General features: G+C 31.3%; 1 protein-coding gene across 1 annotated transcript; it reads right to left on the bottom strand.

Annotated features, from left to right (window-relative positions):
* Positions 1-13571: 13571 nt before the first annotated feature.
* LOTGIDRAFT_224185 (hypothetical protein) lies at positions 13572-17220 on the bottom strand. The gene is made up of 3 exons (XM_009047382.1): positions 17013-17220; positions 16233-16422; positions 13572-15602 (listed from the first exon to the last, which is right to left on the bottom strand). The coding sequence occupies exons 1-3, from the start codon at positions 17092-17094 to the stop codon at positions 15395-15397; spliced, it is 480 nt and encodes a 159-aa protein (XP_009045630.1). The 5' UTR covers positions 17095-17220; the 3' UTR covers positions 13572-15394.

Genomic DNA, 17220 nt, shown 5'->3' on the forward strand with positions numbered 1-17220 from the left:
CTTGTTTGTGTTTATATGAACGTGAAATAATTACAGATATTTTCTAGCTGCAGCCAGACATGACTGGATGACAACATCATCTGTTATTATTTAACTCAATCTTAAGAGTTGGGTTGTTAATTTTTGTGGATCTGAAAAATTTCCACTCAAAGAATTTTAACATACATTTTTTGTTTCTGCTTCTAACTATGGGCCATTTTCAGCAAGTCAGCAAATTCCATGCCGGCAATATAATAGATTGAGAGAGAGTAGCCTAGAGATATCAGTAGAAAATCAATAGAGTTAATTAAGTGTGTGGTAAGAATAGTGGTCTGAGTCTAAACGTGCAGACGACAGTCTATATTTAGTGATGTTAATGTAGGAGGAATTGCTTTATTGATTCAAATTTTCTCATTATTAGTTGTTATTATTATACAAACATTTTAATAGAAAACACTACGATAGGTTCAAATCTGTTTTGATAATAGAATTATATGAACTGTGTAATTTTCCTGCTATGTATAGTATTTCACACAAAGAAACCGTTTTTTACGCCAAGGTTAACAAGTTGGGTTCACGATGATCTTTACCATATACCAGCTGGTTGTTGACCGAGCCTCTTGGCATTTGTCTTTCCTGAATAATCCAACACATTTAGAACAGGGTTGACGGGAATAATGCGGAATTATGACTTATTCAAGGTCACCAGACTTTCACAAGCTGACTGAAAAAAAAACCAAGACCAAATTTTGTTGCCAACCAAGCAAATTATGAAACCCCTTAAATTGTTTGATCTTGTAAATTTATTAATTATTTTTTATTTTTGACTAAATCACAAAATAGCCCTTACCATTGCTTATTATGATTATCCTTACTGAAAAAAAATGTGTATAATGTTAAACTGGGCTTGATTTTGTAAGAGGAATATAAAAGAAAAACGATTAAACAGTCAAGGACATTACAATATGCATACACTCACAGTAACAGCAGGACAAAATTATTGCTTGTATTCATTCACTGTTGATTTTTAAAAGATTTAAAGAGAATTTCGTAAGTATTGTTGTAATTTTCTGTGGTAAGGATAACTGTGTTTAATACTGATGTTGTAAGAATGTATTGTTGTAAGATTAGTATTGATCTAGTAGAATGATGTAGTAGGTGGTACTATTGATTGGATTTTACTAGATACGGTACTGCTGTTTAAAACTGATTAGAACTGCTTGGTACTACCAAGATAGAATGGTTAACTAGTAACTAATCTACTGTCCACACATATTAAGATAATCTTATGGTCAGGTTTAAACACCATCTTGGTCAAAAACAAAGTAACTTGATATAGTTGAAGTCTTGCGACTTTTTTATTGAAACATGCATGACAATGACTTCGTAAATGCTTAAAAAACCATGCATAAGCCATTTGCTTATTATACACCAACATTATAATATTTCTGAAAATGGAAATTTACTTTGTCACTTCATTTCATGAAAAGGGATTAAATTTTGTATAAATGACTAGCTTTGTTGTCTCTTCACAAAGATGCAAATCATTTACTAGAAAATTACGAACTTCCAGATAACGAGCCGAATCAGGCTAGCAGATCTAAGGAGAATTCACCTTTCATCGTGCTCTTATCATGGTCTCCGTTCACATGATGGATTACTAATGTTTGACACAAATATAGTATCATATGAATATGAAAGTCAGAAATTTCATGTTAGTCATCTGGAACAATGTAAAATTTTCGGCCATATGATTAAAGTGTTCAGACCTTCATTTACCCATGACTTCTGCTTTTAAGAAAACAAAACGTTGCTGACCGGCTAGTTAAGCTATCACTTATTATATTCTTAGCTATATTATTGATTATTTCCGATCTTACAATAGCACTGGTGCTAGACATGTTGATCGTTTTCCTCTCTCAGCAATTCTTGGCACTAATATTGATTCATTAGAGAAATCTGAATGTCTTGAAGTCTTACCAGTCCCTAGAGCTTCCAGTTATTTATATAGTTTAATATCTCACCATATGGTGGTCAATTGCCAGCTTAGTTTTCAATTTAAACTTCTTAATTTATCAGCATTCTGTTTCCAAGATTGTAGGATTATTAAAATTGTTGATTAAGATAACAATTGGAAGACATTTATAGAAGATTAAGTTGATATCCTTCTTATATAAAATATACTTAATGACCTTAAAGTTGCAGTCCCATGAGAAATTTACTAATTCTGATTTTGATTCAATAATGGTTTATCAAGGTGAAATATGTAGAAAATTAAGAAAAAAAGGAGGTACAACAAAGCAAGTACAAGTACTCCTAGGGCCTACTTTGTAATGCTTTTAATGTATTATTGTTAGTTGATTTGAGATTTAGGAATGACTTAGATACTGAAATATAAACTATTTTAATAAAAATAATGTACTATTAGCACTAGTTTCAAGATTCACTGTATTAAGTTTTTGAAGCCTTATGAGAATAGAGAAATTGAGAAATTTAAGAATAGAAGTACTTTGTGCAGTAAGAAAGCTGGTAGTTAGTTTGTTGTCTGAAGGACGAAATATTCCTGATGCCACAAGCAGTGGTGTTCACACACAATCAGTTCTTCAACATTAAACTATTCATCTGAAAGTCCTCAACTCCTATATGGTGGTAGTATTTGTGTATTTTCATGTTAAAAGGCAATATAATAATAATAAAAGTGATACACCTAGATGTATATTTAGATGTCAATAATACCTGTACAGTATAAATTATTTACATACCTAGATTTAAATCAATATACATTATTATGCAATCTCAACATATATTTTCACACTTTTATTTACATTACTATTATTTACATTACTGTTATTTACATTTCTCTTATTTATATTAAACAGTACTAAATCCGGTTTCTTTTATACTATATTATGATAACAGTTACTAGTATGGCATGCTGACCTTTTAAATGTTTATCAAGGTCACCTCGAAAGATCCTTTCCTTTTGTTATGAATTTAGAAGATGGTGTTACAATTTTTATGGATGCATGTCTCAAATATTTTGATACTACATTTACTATCTAAACTGTATACCTACCATCATTTGGATACAGTGGCAGTGCCAGTCTGCTGAGACTGGGGAAACAAATGGGGACAGACTGACTCAATGGGGAGACAACTGTCGAGGCTGAATTCAAATTGCAGCAATTCTGTGGAAGTGTCTTGTCACAAGCCTCTATTTGAAAAATTGAATTGATTTAGAGTAATAGACACATATTTTGGGTCAAAAACATATAAAAATCATTTGTCGAAAAAAAAGTACCGATATGTGGGCACAAACCATTTTTCTAGGGAGGGAAAATGACCAGCCCCCCTCCTGTACCTCCACTGACACCACCACTGTTTGGGTAAAAACTATTAATTTTATTGCTCAGCATTAAAATCTGTAAGCAAATCATAAAGAAGCATCTAGTCAGTCAGATGGAATATTAATCAGAGTTGTGCACATGAAAGCTAATGCTGCTGTCTTAGCAATATTTCCCTCATTGCATACTGCATGGAGTTGTCCTCATTAGCCCAAACAGGTGTGGAAAGATTTCTTTTCTAATGTAAGGGAAACTGTCTGTCTGCTGTACTTCACTCATCAAATTTAAATAGCAGTTTGATGTGTGTTAATGTTTAAAAAGCATGATAAAAGGCCAGTAATATTCTTGCATCATTGTTAAGATTGGTTTGACGGAATGTATTGATCATTGAAGAAATGCTGTCATTATCTAGAAATTTGTGTTCAAATTATTATATCACTTCAAGACTATCTGATAATTATCGTTTCCAATGATAATTTGAATAATTATCGTTAGACTTTAGAGTGAAAATCTTCTGCGCACACTCAAAATCCTCAAAGAGTTTAGATTGGAAAGGAGGAGAATTGGTATCCTTCATCATTGTAGAGTTTATAAAGAAATAGAAATATAGAAATACATGTTTCAGTTTCTAGTTTGATATTTCTTACATTTCTTATATCATTATGTGGTTTATATCATTTTGTATAAAGAATGTGTATATGTGACAGTGTTAACAGTAAACACAAATGAAAATAGTTAAAACAAATTTAAATGTGTAATACAAGAAGCTCATTTTCATAATCAGAAATAGTTATAAAGTTTTGTATAGTCATTTCAAGTTATAATTCAACTTAGTCATTAAGTTACAACATTCGGTTTAGGTTTTGAATATTATTAAAGTTACTGTAGCTAACTATAGTCTAATATTTAGATGTAGTTTAATGTTATTCAAGTGAGTATAATGTAATTATCATAAAAAATATATTTGATTGTTGCTATTTCCTGATGTATAGGTTGGACCCCCTACTAGAGTTACTGTTATTTATCACATAAGATGATATTCAACTTTAATCTCTGTAAAAACTCTGGTATCACATAACATTACACTGTGAATACAACCACTCTTTATATTTATATCAAAACTTTAAAAGGCTACTTTTCAATAGATCTTTGTGTATACCAACCTCTTATTTACTTTTGTGTGTTTGTTTTATATGAGCTCATCTACATAGATAACTTGTGCAAGTTTCATAAATAAGGACATGCTAACTCTCTAAGAACACATTAGGTCACTGTGTGATTGAGTTTACAACACTATTATCATCCTTTGAGAGAGTCCACATGGCTAGTAATGTTTATTTGATCCAGGTATTTGTTTTTACCCTGTATCAAACTGGTAAAATTAAACAACAATATTATTATAAAGCCAAAAGTAATGACAATTATGCAGTTCTTTTTTAAAAAAAGCTTTCTTGGGTTTATGCCATTAAACTTTGTAAAATATTTATTTGCTTGACATTAGTTTTCTCTAATTTGCCTATTTTGATTGGCTTAAATGAGTGATGGGTTGGTATAGGATGTTATTAACTTATAAGTTAAAATCCATCCTCTTTATTGACCTTATTTTGATGGGAAATAGGTTAAAGATAGGTTGGATTATATTCACTTGATCTTGGATATACCAACTCGGTCCACTTAAAGAAAGTTCATATGGCCCTTATGTTTTTGTGATAATTTTTTTTACAGACCAGTATGTTGATGATTGCTTGTAGACAAACATAGACATAGGAGCACAGAACTATTCTAGAGGGAATTAAAACATCTGTATGATGTTGTCTGTTTGGGATGCCCATCTTCATCTCCATGGGCCTTTGCTTCCTATGCCTTGGTGGATAAACTGTCCCATAGACCTGTTTTCAACTGTTAGCTTGGGGACTTGAGTTGAGGTCCAAAGACTTCATCAAAACTGCCAGGCAAGGCTGTTGATTTTTTCTATCACTAATGAGGCAAGGGATGTTCCTGCTTCTGAAACACCTAATGGTACTCTTTGTTTATCACTTTGGTGTTCCATTAGACTGTCAAATTTGTTATTTTTATTTAATAGTATCAATGTGTATCCTTGAAGAACTAGGCTTTGCTTATTGTTCTGCAGCACTATTTGTAACTTTGAAAGTAGTAGTCAAAAGATAATATAACCAGCTGTTGTTATAGATGTCATTATTCACTGAGTTTATTAATACATATATAATTATCTCTTAATCTTATTCTAATATACAATTCAGTAAACTGGCTCTATAAATAATAACAATAGGTATATACTCATTGTTATTGTATAAACTGCAATATTGATAAACTGTTGAAAATGGCAATGGAGCATTTAAAAAAAAGGGCAATAATGAATGGGCAAAATGAACAGATGGCAAAATGAACAGATGGCAAAATGAACATAGAAATAGGTGTGGCAATTGGACAGCTAATATTGTGCAAAATAAACTATGTATCCAAAGAGAGTGGCCTTATCTCAGAAACAAAACAGGGGTCAACAAATTAATAGCACCTTCAAATATTTAAAAGCGCATCTCTCATCCACCTGAAAATACAGGTTTCTGTTTAATGTCTTCTGAATAAATCAATTGATTTTCTGTCATTTCAAGGCTAATTTAACAGTTGAGATGAAGAGATATTTATCTAATCTTTGTACAATTTTCATCAGTTTTATCTCTTTATCAAACATGGTTTTTACTTGGCTGTTACAGGCACCACAACTTTAAATCTTTATCATAATTTGAGCATGTGAATGACCAGGGAATATTGGAATGGATTGTGTGGCAGTTTATCTGGAGTCCCAACTTGTTTTTAGGTTTAATCTGATCATCAGAACTTCAAGTAACCAATTAAAAACAGTGTAAGAAGGATCTGACTATAAAACTGTTAGCTGAAACTTTTGGACTACTACACCATCAGCACAGAATCATCCTTTTGAACCAGTCCAACTACTATAACTACCAACAACTACCTAGTGTGAGATAGCGAATGTTAACTTGTCATCTATCTACCTAAAAACTTTTATTGAACAGAATGTTTGAATGATGTAGAACTCATGCATAACTGTTTTTTCGGATCATTGATGGCATCTGTAATCACTCACAGAAAAAAGAAAAAAAAAATTTTTATTTGCATTTGAATCAGATTGAGTTAAACAGATCAAGAGATTTGAAGATTATCAATATGGTAAATAGTATATCAGTAAACTGAGAAACTATGTTTAAACAGGAAAGCCATGGTAGACATCTATTGATGAGACAGTTTCCTTTGGTAACAAACATTGAAATCCTGGTAGATAATAAGAGATAAAACATTCACTAGTACATATCGTATTACTATCTAAATAGTTTTATATAACTATTTAAACTAATATATACTTATAAACTTCATCAGGGTTCACTTAGGTACTTACTGAAAAAAGCATGTTATATTATTAGATAGAAAATAATGATTTTTTTGCAGAAATATTTGTGATACTTTTTGGTTAATGAAACATATCTGGATATTCACTTTTTTGAGATCTGCAATTTTGATAACCCTTGTATTTTGATATATCGAATAATTATTGTGGGCACCAATCACATACCAAAAAAACGTATATTTGTAAATGCTGATTCAGAAAAAAACAGTTACAAATTGACAGTAGGTGTCCTAAATGAGTGAGAATAAGCTCTCAATGAGCTTTCAATGATTGGAAACTACTTTTTTTATACTTCCCAATGTAAAATTTTGCATATTCAAAATTATAAATTACTAAAATGACTAAGTGCGCCATTTTGCAGGGTTGATTTTAATCTTGAATTTATGTAAATAGTCCTCAGAAGTACTAGAAATGTACAAAAATCACATTAATCCTTTAAAAATACTTCAATGTAGGAATTTTCTGCATTTTTTTTGCATGTCTTTTCTATATATCAGAGTATCGTAAATTGAAAAGCTGTGAGTATAATTCTGGACACACATGGATTTGAAGGCTCAAATTTGGACGGTGAGCTGTGAACTCTATTACTGATTGGCTTCCTGTTTTTTGAGACTACAGTATGAGTGGTCAAATGGCGCATCTGTCCCTTTAATGATAAAGTTGTATAAAAACTGATGATATCTTATCATACTGTTACTATAAATAGAACATTATAGTCATCTCTCATCAACAAATTATATAAGTCTTTCACATTGTCCATCAATGTGCCTTGTGCCATCAGTTCAAACTCTAGACAGTTAGATACACCCACATGTACTTAAATTATATATAAGAAGATACTATATGGAATAGAATTACTTTCTTTAATACAATTGATGTTTCAATTAAGTTTCTCTAGTCTTCATCAGAGAGCTGTGGTGGCTCAATGAGTTAGATACTTGCGTGGCGCTTTCTAACTTGAAGGTCAAATGTTCTATCCCCAGGCATAGGTTGAAACAATAATGGTTACTTGGACTTAAAGCTGTGATAATTTAAAAGATCGATCAGCAGTTCGAAATTAATGCTGTCCTGGCTAAATTTCCGTCATTGCATTCTGTTTCCTTTCCTCTTTAGCCTAATCAGGTGTTGACAAATACGATGTAAAACTATGTTTCATTTCATCGAAAGCAGTGATAAAGTCGGATTTATCTAGTTTGCAAAATGAATAAGATTATGCTTAAAGGGATTGTGAGAAGTTCTTTCTAAAAAAGTTTTGTGTATATCGGGAACACATCAATGGCACTATTCCAAATTCCAATTTTCGATCTGTGGTGACTGCAATGTCACAAAAAAGAAGTTTTTAATGACATCACTAATTGCAAACTATGCGTCGTCTTATACAGCCTTTTGCAAATAAGTGACATTAGTGGAATTGCAGGAACCACAGACGTCAGAATGAAAATTGGAATTGATGCTATCAGTGTCCCCGATACATATAAAAAGTTTAGAAAGCCTATTTACAATCCTTAAAGTTAAAAATTATGTTTTAAGTTACTGTGTGTTTATATATGGCTAAGTGATTCATTCAACTCTCTAATCCATTTAGTTTCTATTTCCCTAGTACGTTTTCTGTCTATTGAATTAAACCTAATGGTCCAGATATTGTATTTTTATAATATTGATTTTCTATTGGTTACTATATCAGAGCATTTATTATAGTCCTCCTACATTATAGATGTTCACAGTTCCATGACTTTCTTCAGAGAGAGATCAGAGTTGTTGTTTTTCATAGAAGGCTCAGGTTAATTTTGAGTGCTTATTAAGAGGTTTTGTTTTCTAAATTGTTTTGTGGTTCTATTAAAACCAAGTATCTTATGATTGCATTATCACAAAAGGCAGCAATATTGCTTTTGTGATAAAATGCTTAGTTTTGAACATCTGACTGTAAATTGATAACAATGCAGCTTCCCCCAATAAACATAAAGTGTTTAGAAAACTTCTTTACAATTCCTAAGTTTTAAAGGAATATGGTCAAATTTTTAAACATGGTAGTCTTGTAACTTCTGAGATATTGTTCTGAGGTGCAATTGTCACAAATATTATAGCTTTATTACAAGTTCACCATCCCTTTGATCAATCTTTCCTTTAAATACACATGTATCCAGAATTATCTGCATTATAGAGTTAAAAAGACGACTCGTCTTTTCTTTACACTCTTTTATATATAGAAAAGACATCCATAGAAATAGGAAAAGAAATGCCTAGTTTGAGGTATTCGTGAACATTTCAACCCTCGGCAAATGGCAAATCTGTCCCTTTAAAGCAAATATTTACATAAATTTATCCCTTTAAGTAATTAGACTGGTATCATGGATACAAACTATATAAAGCAAGTGGCCTAACAGAAGTGTGTGAGCTGTAAGAATGTGTTTGTTGACACATGTACAAAATTGTGTTGGTCATTCTTCCTTTGTTTTAAACACTAGTGTTATTTACTCGGTTTTTATAAAGTTTTACATGTCAATATTACTAGAAACATACTTAAAACCCTTTTCATATTTATACAAAGAAAAAATATTTCCTTGACTTGTGGTTTCTGTACTTAATATTTATCTCTCACCATTAATTCTTCAAGTTACAAAGTTAAAATCCACCATCCATTTGTCATAGTTTTGACCTATTTACAATTATTGAACCTGAATGCACCCATAAATTTAATAATTTCTGTGGCAGGGTGACCTTAGCTTGCTCATCACTCTAGAGCATTCATGCAACTCATACTTGAATAAGTTACATTATGTTAAAAGGGCGATATGTAAATTATTCTGGAAAATATTTCTAAAATATGCTATTTACATCTGTGTATCTACTAGATTAAACTGAATTTGTTTTAAAGGGACAGATACACCATTTTTCATACTTTAGTCTCAGAAACGAGATTTTTTTTAGCTAAGCCAATCAGTAATAGTGATCACAGCTCATCGTCAAAATTTGAGCCTTTAAATCCATATGTGTCCAGAATTATCTGCATTTGAATGTTAAAATGAGAACTCATCAATTTAAGATACTCTGTGATATATAGAAAAGACATATATAGAAAAGGGAGTAAATTCCTAGTTCGAAGTATTTTTATGTGTTTTTCGTACATAGAAATTCTGAAGACTATTTACATATATTCAAGATTAAAATCAACCCCCCAAAATGGTGCATAATGGAAACCTAATAGGAGAAATATTTCTCTAAAATTTGATGTTTATTCGCTTTTTTTTTACAACCAAAAACAAAATAGGGACTGTGAAAGGTTTATGTAATTGTTTTAAAAGTTTTCCAATTAAATTAAAAGATACTTTTCTGTAGATTTTAATTTTAGTTTTTATAGTTTGAGCATTTAATCTTGGACCTACTAATAAGAAATCAGACTTTAAGGGGTGAGGTCAACATCTTGCATTAGCCTTGAGATCTGATAGCAGATGACATTACAAATCATTGGTGATTAAACTACCCTACTCTATGAGAGTATTTTTAACAGGTATAATGTATCATCCTCAGTTGTTAAAGTTCCAATCTGATCAGAAAGTTGTCATTTATAACATTTGTATGTTGCAGAAGGTGAAAGGTTACAATGACTTTCAATGCATGTCTTCACCAAGTTACAAACTGAGTTTTACACTGTTTAATTCTGACCAAGGACATTATTGTCTAAAATATTATTTTGAATAGTCTAAATCAGCATATGAAAGAAATTAAAGTTAACATTTCCTCTAATATGGTATGAATACAGAATACATGTTAATATAATATCTGGAAGTAATTGTGAACAGTTTTAAATGGAACACTATCAAATTGAAAGTAGGTTAAGTCTACTGGAGACATTTTATTTGGCCATATTCTTCAACTTAAAGTAAAATATAAGTATGCATATAATAAGAGAGTTGTCCAATTAGTAGTGAGCCTCACCATGAAATTGTCGTCTGACTTGAACCAAATTGCTCATGGCCATGGGAAATGTGCTTGTCAAAAAGCAAAAAAAAAAAAAAAATTTAGAAACACTGGAATCTTGTAGAAATGACTGTGTCTTAAGCTTATGTCTATGGGTTCAAAATCTTTCCACGTCCGCCTTATTCTCCTGTATCAGCCTCACTTCCTCTGTTCTTCAGACTTTATCTTGAAGTCAAGTCAGATGAAGACCTGCTTGTTGTGTTGAAGGTCTTTTAGTGTCAGTGATAAGAAATAGTTTTGTTGTGCGTTGTGCATGTTGGAAAAAATGTTGGACCCCAAAGTGTTGAAGTCACTGGTGGGGATTATGTTGAGAATTAAATCACTACTTTAAAGTTCAAATATCAGTTTGGGTGGGGTCGAGGGGATACTGGTTTTGTTATGATCATTCATAACCTAAAGGTGCCCTCACATCAAAGTGATCATATGGTTCCATATGTGCTTAATTTTCTGGATTTTTCATTAAACCGCGATGAAAATTAGTACAAATTTGTTAAAATGTCTGGTTGGGAATATCTAAAATCACAGCCCTGTTGCAAATAAGAAAAGCTAATTCAAACGCATCTCTTATGCAACAGAGTTGTGAGCTGTGTTTGGAACTCATAACCAATTTCATAATCCACAACCATACACACGTTATTCACTATTGTGTCAGGGCACCTTTAATACAAAATGAAGTGATACTCAACCTTTAAGTTAAGATAATAAGTGTATAGTGTAGATATAGGTAAATAAATAAGATTTGAATATAGTGCCTATAATTTCTAGGTAACACAACTATTCTAGAAATTAATTCATTAAAATGGTTTGACAGTAAAGGTGATCTTGATAACAAAATTTTCTCTATGTACATTAGATTCTGGTGAAAATGACTATTGAATTCTTGAGCTGTCTGTCCTGTGTATTGGTATCATTATTATTTGCTGTCCATTACATTGTCAGTTCTTCCAAGAAAGGCCTAGTGTCAGTTTTCACCCATTAATACAGCATCAAGCTGATTGAAATAAAAGTCTCCCCAATGCATATACACAGAGACTGATTGACACCATTCATCCCAGACATACAGAAAATTCAGTCCCAGGGTCAAATTGAGCTATCTTGAAATGTGGAGTATGATTTTCTATCCATTCATGGTTAATTGTTGAATACATTTTTCGAGTAGAATACTTTTCAAAATGACTGATTTATTTCAGTGAGGAATGATCTCACTGTGGTTGAAATTTGGATTAGACAACCTCCTTTGAATCCTATAAATAAATTTTCTTATTGTCATCCTCAGTATTACTTACTTTTTGATAGAATATTTGGCCCATTATGCCTTGTAGCATGTTTGAAGAAAATGATTTGTTACTTTTTGGTTATGATTCATAATTTATCATAACATATGAAAGTATTGAAAAAGTATTTGTTTGTCTAGAACTATAACAATTTTGTCTGATGTTATAATAACTGAAATAATTTGTTATAGATCAATATTTAATGTGTTTATAATTTCTATTTCAGTTATATGAAAATGCTATGATAACAGCTGGGCTGATTGATGATCCCAGAATGATGGTTGGTCGAATTCACAGTTTGTTAGAGAAGGCTCTAGAGAAATATTGATACCATTTCTAATTATATAACATATTGATTGTAATGCTTATTATCAACTCTTAACATCTGTCCTAATGTTAATTTTGGATGTAGACTGTAATTAGTATTGATTTATTTTCTACAATAATAACATCATAACCATCATTAGGTTAACTTTATGTTAAAATACATTATGTTATTATTTTCCTAAGGAATCATTGGCAAATATTGGGATATATGTGAGGCATATTTAGTGAATTTTGAAGTGAGAATAACGTACCCATTTGTCTATGGTAACTAATCGTCCATGTGTTATCTGATATTATCTGATGTGTCAATTCAATGTGTCAGTCATATATTCAACAATGTGTTCACAATAATCATATTATTAAACTTTGCAAGTCTTATACAATGATTTTAATAAGTCAATTTTTGTGTCATGCAATTATATAATCATCACTATGGTAGAAAATATATTAAAAAATTTGAAGAAAATCAAAATTTTATGCTGAATTCAGAAATATCCTTTTTAGTTGAATTTGTAGATTAAAATTCTTCCAGAAGTTGTTTACTCAAGTTTTTTTTTTGCCACATCTGGAAACATGAAGTCAAATGTAATGTGGTGATTCATGTCCTATTTTCTGTGAATGAAATAGCAGTAAGTAGGACAAACATTATTTAACCTTGCCCCTTATCAGACAATCTAATTAAAATTAGATTACAATTTTGCATCTATTTTGTTTTCTTATGTTCAGTCTCCATTGTAATCTAAATAATTTTCTACCAAATGCCTGTCCTGAAGGTAGATTTTTCAACCAATTAAAGTGTGTCATGTATATCCGGTTTCTTGATAAAATAAGTAATTGTGGGATATCGAAACCTATGTAGAGCTAAATGACAGCCTCTTTGGGTTTTGCTATTCCACAGTTCCTTATTTTATCAAGAAACGAGGCATGCTTTTATTGGTTGAAAATACCTTTGAAACAGACCTTTGGTAGAAACATTGCTTCTGAATCAGGTCTCTGCTAATTCCAAGGATAAAAGGTTCAATTCTTTTACAAAAAAACAGATCTGTGTATTTATTAAATGACCGGTCTTAATCATGTAACCAACAGATTTAAAGATGGTTGATGAATTTCCATTCTTTAATTATGCAATTATGTTTTATCAGGCTTGCAACTAAATAGACAACACTATATCTCTTTAATTGAATTTCCAATCCCAACTATTGTTGAGCAGTAAAACGACAATCAGGGCCATTATCCTTTAATACAAGCTCAATATCAATAACTAATTTCATGCACAACAGTTCTAGCTGCATTTGTGCAAGCTGACTCACTGGAACGTGAAAAATACAAGTGATAAAAATTAGGATGATAGTTTTATTAATTACAATGAAACAAAATACATTGTACATGATGTGCTGTAACACACCAACATAAACCTCTATATCTACAACTGATTGGCAATATGGTATATATCAAGTTTACTTCTCTATAAGACTTGATATATGGTTAGTCTTGATAAAACAACTAAGATTTCATCTTCAGCTCTCATTGCAGACTTTTTCAGAGACTTGGATTTGAATTTTCTACCAAAACACTCATGTGAAAAAGAAAAGCACTTTCCATATGATAGCTTTTCAGAATTGATCATTAATCACAAGTCAAAGATCTCATTATGCAGACTGAAGAAATATTTCATGATTCACCATCTTGCGTTCAAAGTCAAATTAATTGCAAAGAGAGAAGATACATGAAACAACTTGTATTTAGGGGATACAGATATAATATACACCGAATGTACAGATAAACTTACAATAACTACTTTCAACTAATCTTTCTATAAATGGTTATAACTTTGATCACACAAAAGATAAATACAGTATCTTAATAGCACAGATGGAATGTTATAATCAATTTCTTAACACTTCACAACGCGATAGATGCATCAGATTTTAGTCTAGATACTAAACACTATTCTTGTAACCCAAAGGAAGTGAAAATTTTCCTGACATTTCATGACTTCTTGTAGTACTATTTCAGTGGAATAGCACTTGGCATCCATGAAAAGGGTCTATGTTGATCAGAAGGCAAGGTTAGTCTAAGCAGTTCTTTAAGTTCTCTGCGGTTGTAAAGAAAATCCTTATTATAAGTGCCATTTCTATCTATTTTATGAGTCCAATATCAGAAAATCCCACAATATTAAAAGTTTAAAGGAGGTATATAAACAAATATAAATAGTTATTATATTAAAATCAACAGTTATCAAATTATATAACCAACATTGCTTTTTACTGCTTTCAAAATTTGACACATTGCAAATGAGACAAAATAAGAAACCTAATACTTTACCATGCAAAGGGGAAAGAATACAATTTTTTTTCTTAAGTTGGATCAATAATTATGCACATGATATTGAAGTTATCAAATCGGTCTTTGTTATCATACATGCATTAGTGATAGCAACATAATATCAATCAAATAAAAGTGTCTATTATGAACTTTGGCAAAGTGATAACAATACAATCATATATTTTAGAGGCTTTTCCTTTCAATTTTGCTTCATATCACATTTATCACACAAAACACAATCAGATTTACTTGATTTGAAACAAAAAAAAACAATACTAGGATTTTTACTTACATTGAATTTAAATATATACATCTGTTCTATAACATTTACAATAATATTTCCTTTTTTAAATCAAGTAAAATCATTGGTTGGTAATAAGTTTACTTGGTAAATAGAAATTTGTTCTTTATGGTCACTTTTTTGTGGTTCATAATGCACAATACAATACATTTTTACTCTTTGTTACATGTTAAACAATTGATGAATTCCATTTCCTCATGGCCATTTCATTTTGTAAGCTTTAAACAATAAATCACGCTGAAAGGCATTTATGAACCACAAAAATATTTCAGATACTTTAGGAAATATAATAGCTGGATACAATAGGTATTATATTTACTAAAGAAACAATATTAAATGTTGACAACAGACCACAATGGATGTTCCCTATCTGTTTTGCCACCATTTTATTAATTTGTAGAGGGCTAAATCTAGAGAGTAATCACTGTTTGACAGATAAGATAAGAGCAACAATAAGTCCATAGAGACCCAATACTTCAGCGAAAATAAGGATAAGAATCATGCCAACAAATAATCTAGGTTGTTGAGCAGTTCCTCGGACACCGGCATCACCTACTATACCAATAGCAAATCCTGCAGCTAATCCACTTAATCCTACACTTAATCCAGCACCTAAATGAAGGAAGCTCCTGAAAAATAAATATCACTCTTTCAGATTGCTTATAATGATCAAAGATTCAACCAAACTAACTTGCATTTCATATCTACAGTTTAACATGACAAGCAACTTCTGCCAGATAAATCATTATATTTGGCATCATGTCAAGATTTGAAGGTCAATAGACCACAGTAGGTTGATGATCAACATCAATGATAATTAGGTCATAAAGAAGGAACAGTCCAATTCAGAAGACAATAAGTGATTGATCACTTGACACATTATGACTACTATATTATAATTATAGATCTTAAAACAATAAAGAAGTCAAAAAATGTTGACTAATATGCATTGTCACTCAAATTGCTTCCATTTGTCTTTGACCTTAAACAAGGTCAATAAGCTATCGAATCCCATATGTCATATTCTGATAAATTTAGATTTATTGTAACAGACTGCAGCATGAAGTGTACTGTGACTTATGTTTATTGGTGCAAGTCGCTTTGAGTACACATAATTATTTCATTAACTTTTAGATCTAAAAGTCCAGTTACATTAAATCTTGAAGGTCATGTGCCACATTCCAATTGATATGATGCCTAGCAAATTATGGGCAGTACCGTACCTAAATCTGAAACCTGTATCTAGAGAGCAAACTTACTTATATAATGTATATGAACTATCTGCAGAAATATTTTGTGTAATAACGACAGCTACAACCAAACCATAAATAGCAATAATACCAGCCATGACTACAGGAATAATGGATTTCATGATTAATTCAGGTCTCATCACAGCCATAGCTGAAATACCTGTTCCTGATTTAGCTGTTCCATAGGCAGCACCAAGAGCTGAAAAAAAGGGGAATCTGTAATAATTATGATAAATGGTATGGTACAAAAGGTAATGTCCTTTTCTCCAAATCTAAACAGATTATGCAAATTCAGAATGTTGTCTTCCTTTAGAAATCCAATAACTAATATGAAACCTATGAAATGGGTCAACAAATCACATGACAATAAGCTTATTATAAAATACTCAAATAGGCCTACTATCCATGATAGTAATATTCCTTTCAAACAAATCTTATGATTTAAAATAAAAACGAAATTTTATCATGATTCATAAGCAATCTTGGACAGAGGAAGATCTAGAAGTACCTATCATCATCAATAAATGACAGCCGGTTGTATCCTGACGATATGTTCTTATAATACTCATCCTTTACGGACTAATTTTGGGTCCATCTTATGTCAGATAGATTCATAAATGACCGAATGTTATGAAACATTGAAGAACTGACAGCCTGTTGGACATTTTCTTGGCAATTTTGATGAAAATGTTTCCTCATTTCATATGGTATGTACATTAAATATTCAATTCTCATCGATCGTGATCATGGCTTCTAAAACTGACAAGCACTCGGAATTCCTATACTTACCACAAAAGGCCATGGCCGAAGTTACACCCATTACTCCGAAAAAAGATGTGTATGGGGGAGCATTAGCATCGAATCCGTCCATTCTTCTGGTTATTTAAAAGAATAAATCAAAGGAAAAATAAAATAAAGTGATATGAATTTTACTCCGCTGTTCTTCCACGCAAGATGGCGAATAATGAAATTGTCATATGATCATGTGACTGCTACG

This window comes from Lottia gigantea (genome assembly GCF_000327385.1).
Source record: "Lottia gigantea unplaced genomic scaffold LOTGIsca_111, whole genome shotgun sequence".
NCBI lineage: Eukaryota > Metazoa > Mollusca > Gastropoda > Lottiidae > Lottia > Lottia gigantea.

Excerpts from the sequence above, each read along its gene's own strand:
- LOTGIDRAFT_224185 (XM_009047382.1), bottom strand. The coding sequence starts at position 17,094 with ATGGACGGATTCGATGCTAATGCTCCCCCATACACATCTTTTTTCGGA. Across the intron at positions 16,423-17,012 it reads TTCGGCCATGGCCTTTTGTG|CTCTTGGTGCTGCCTATGGA; the intron begins GTAAGTATAGGA and ends CCTTTTTTTCAG. Across the intron at positions 15,603-16,232 it reads AGTTCATATACATTATATAA|GAGCTTCCTTCATTTAGGTG; the intron begins GTAAGTTTGCTC and ends TTTATTTTTCAG.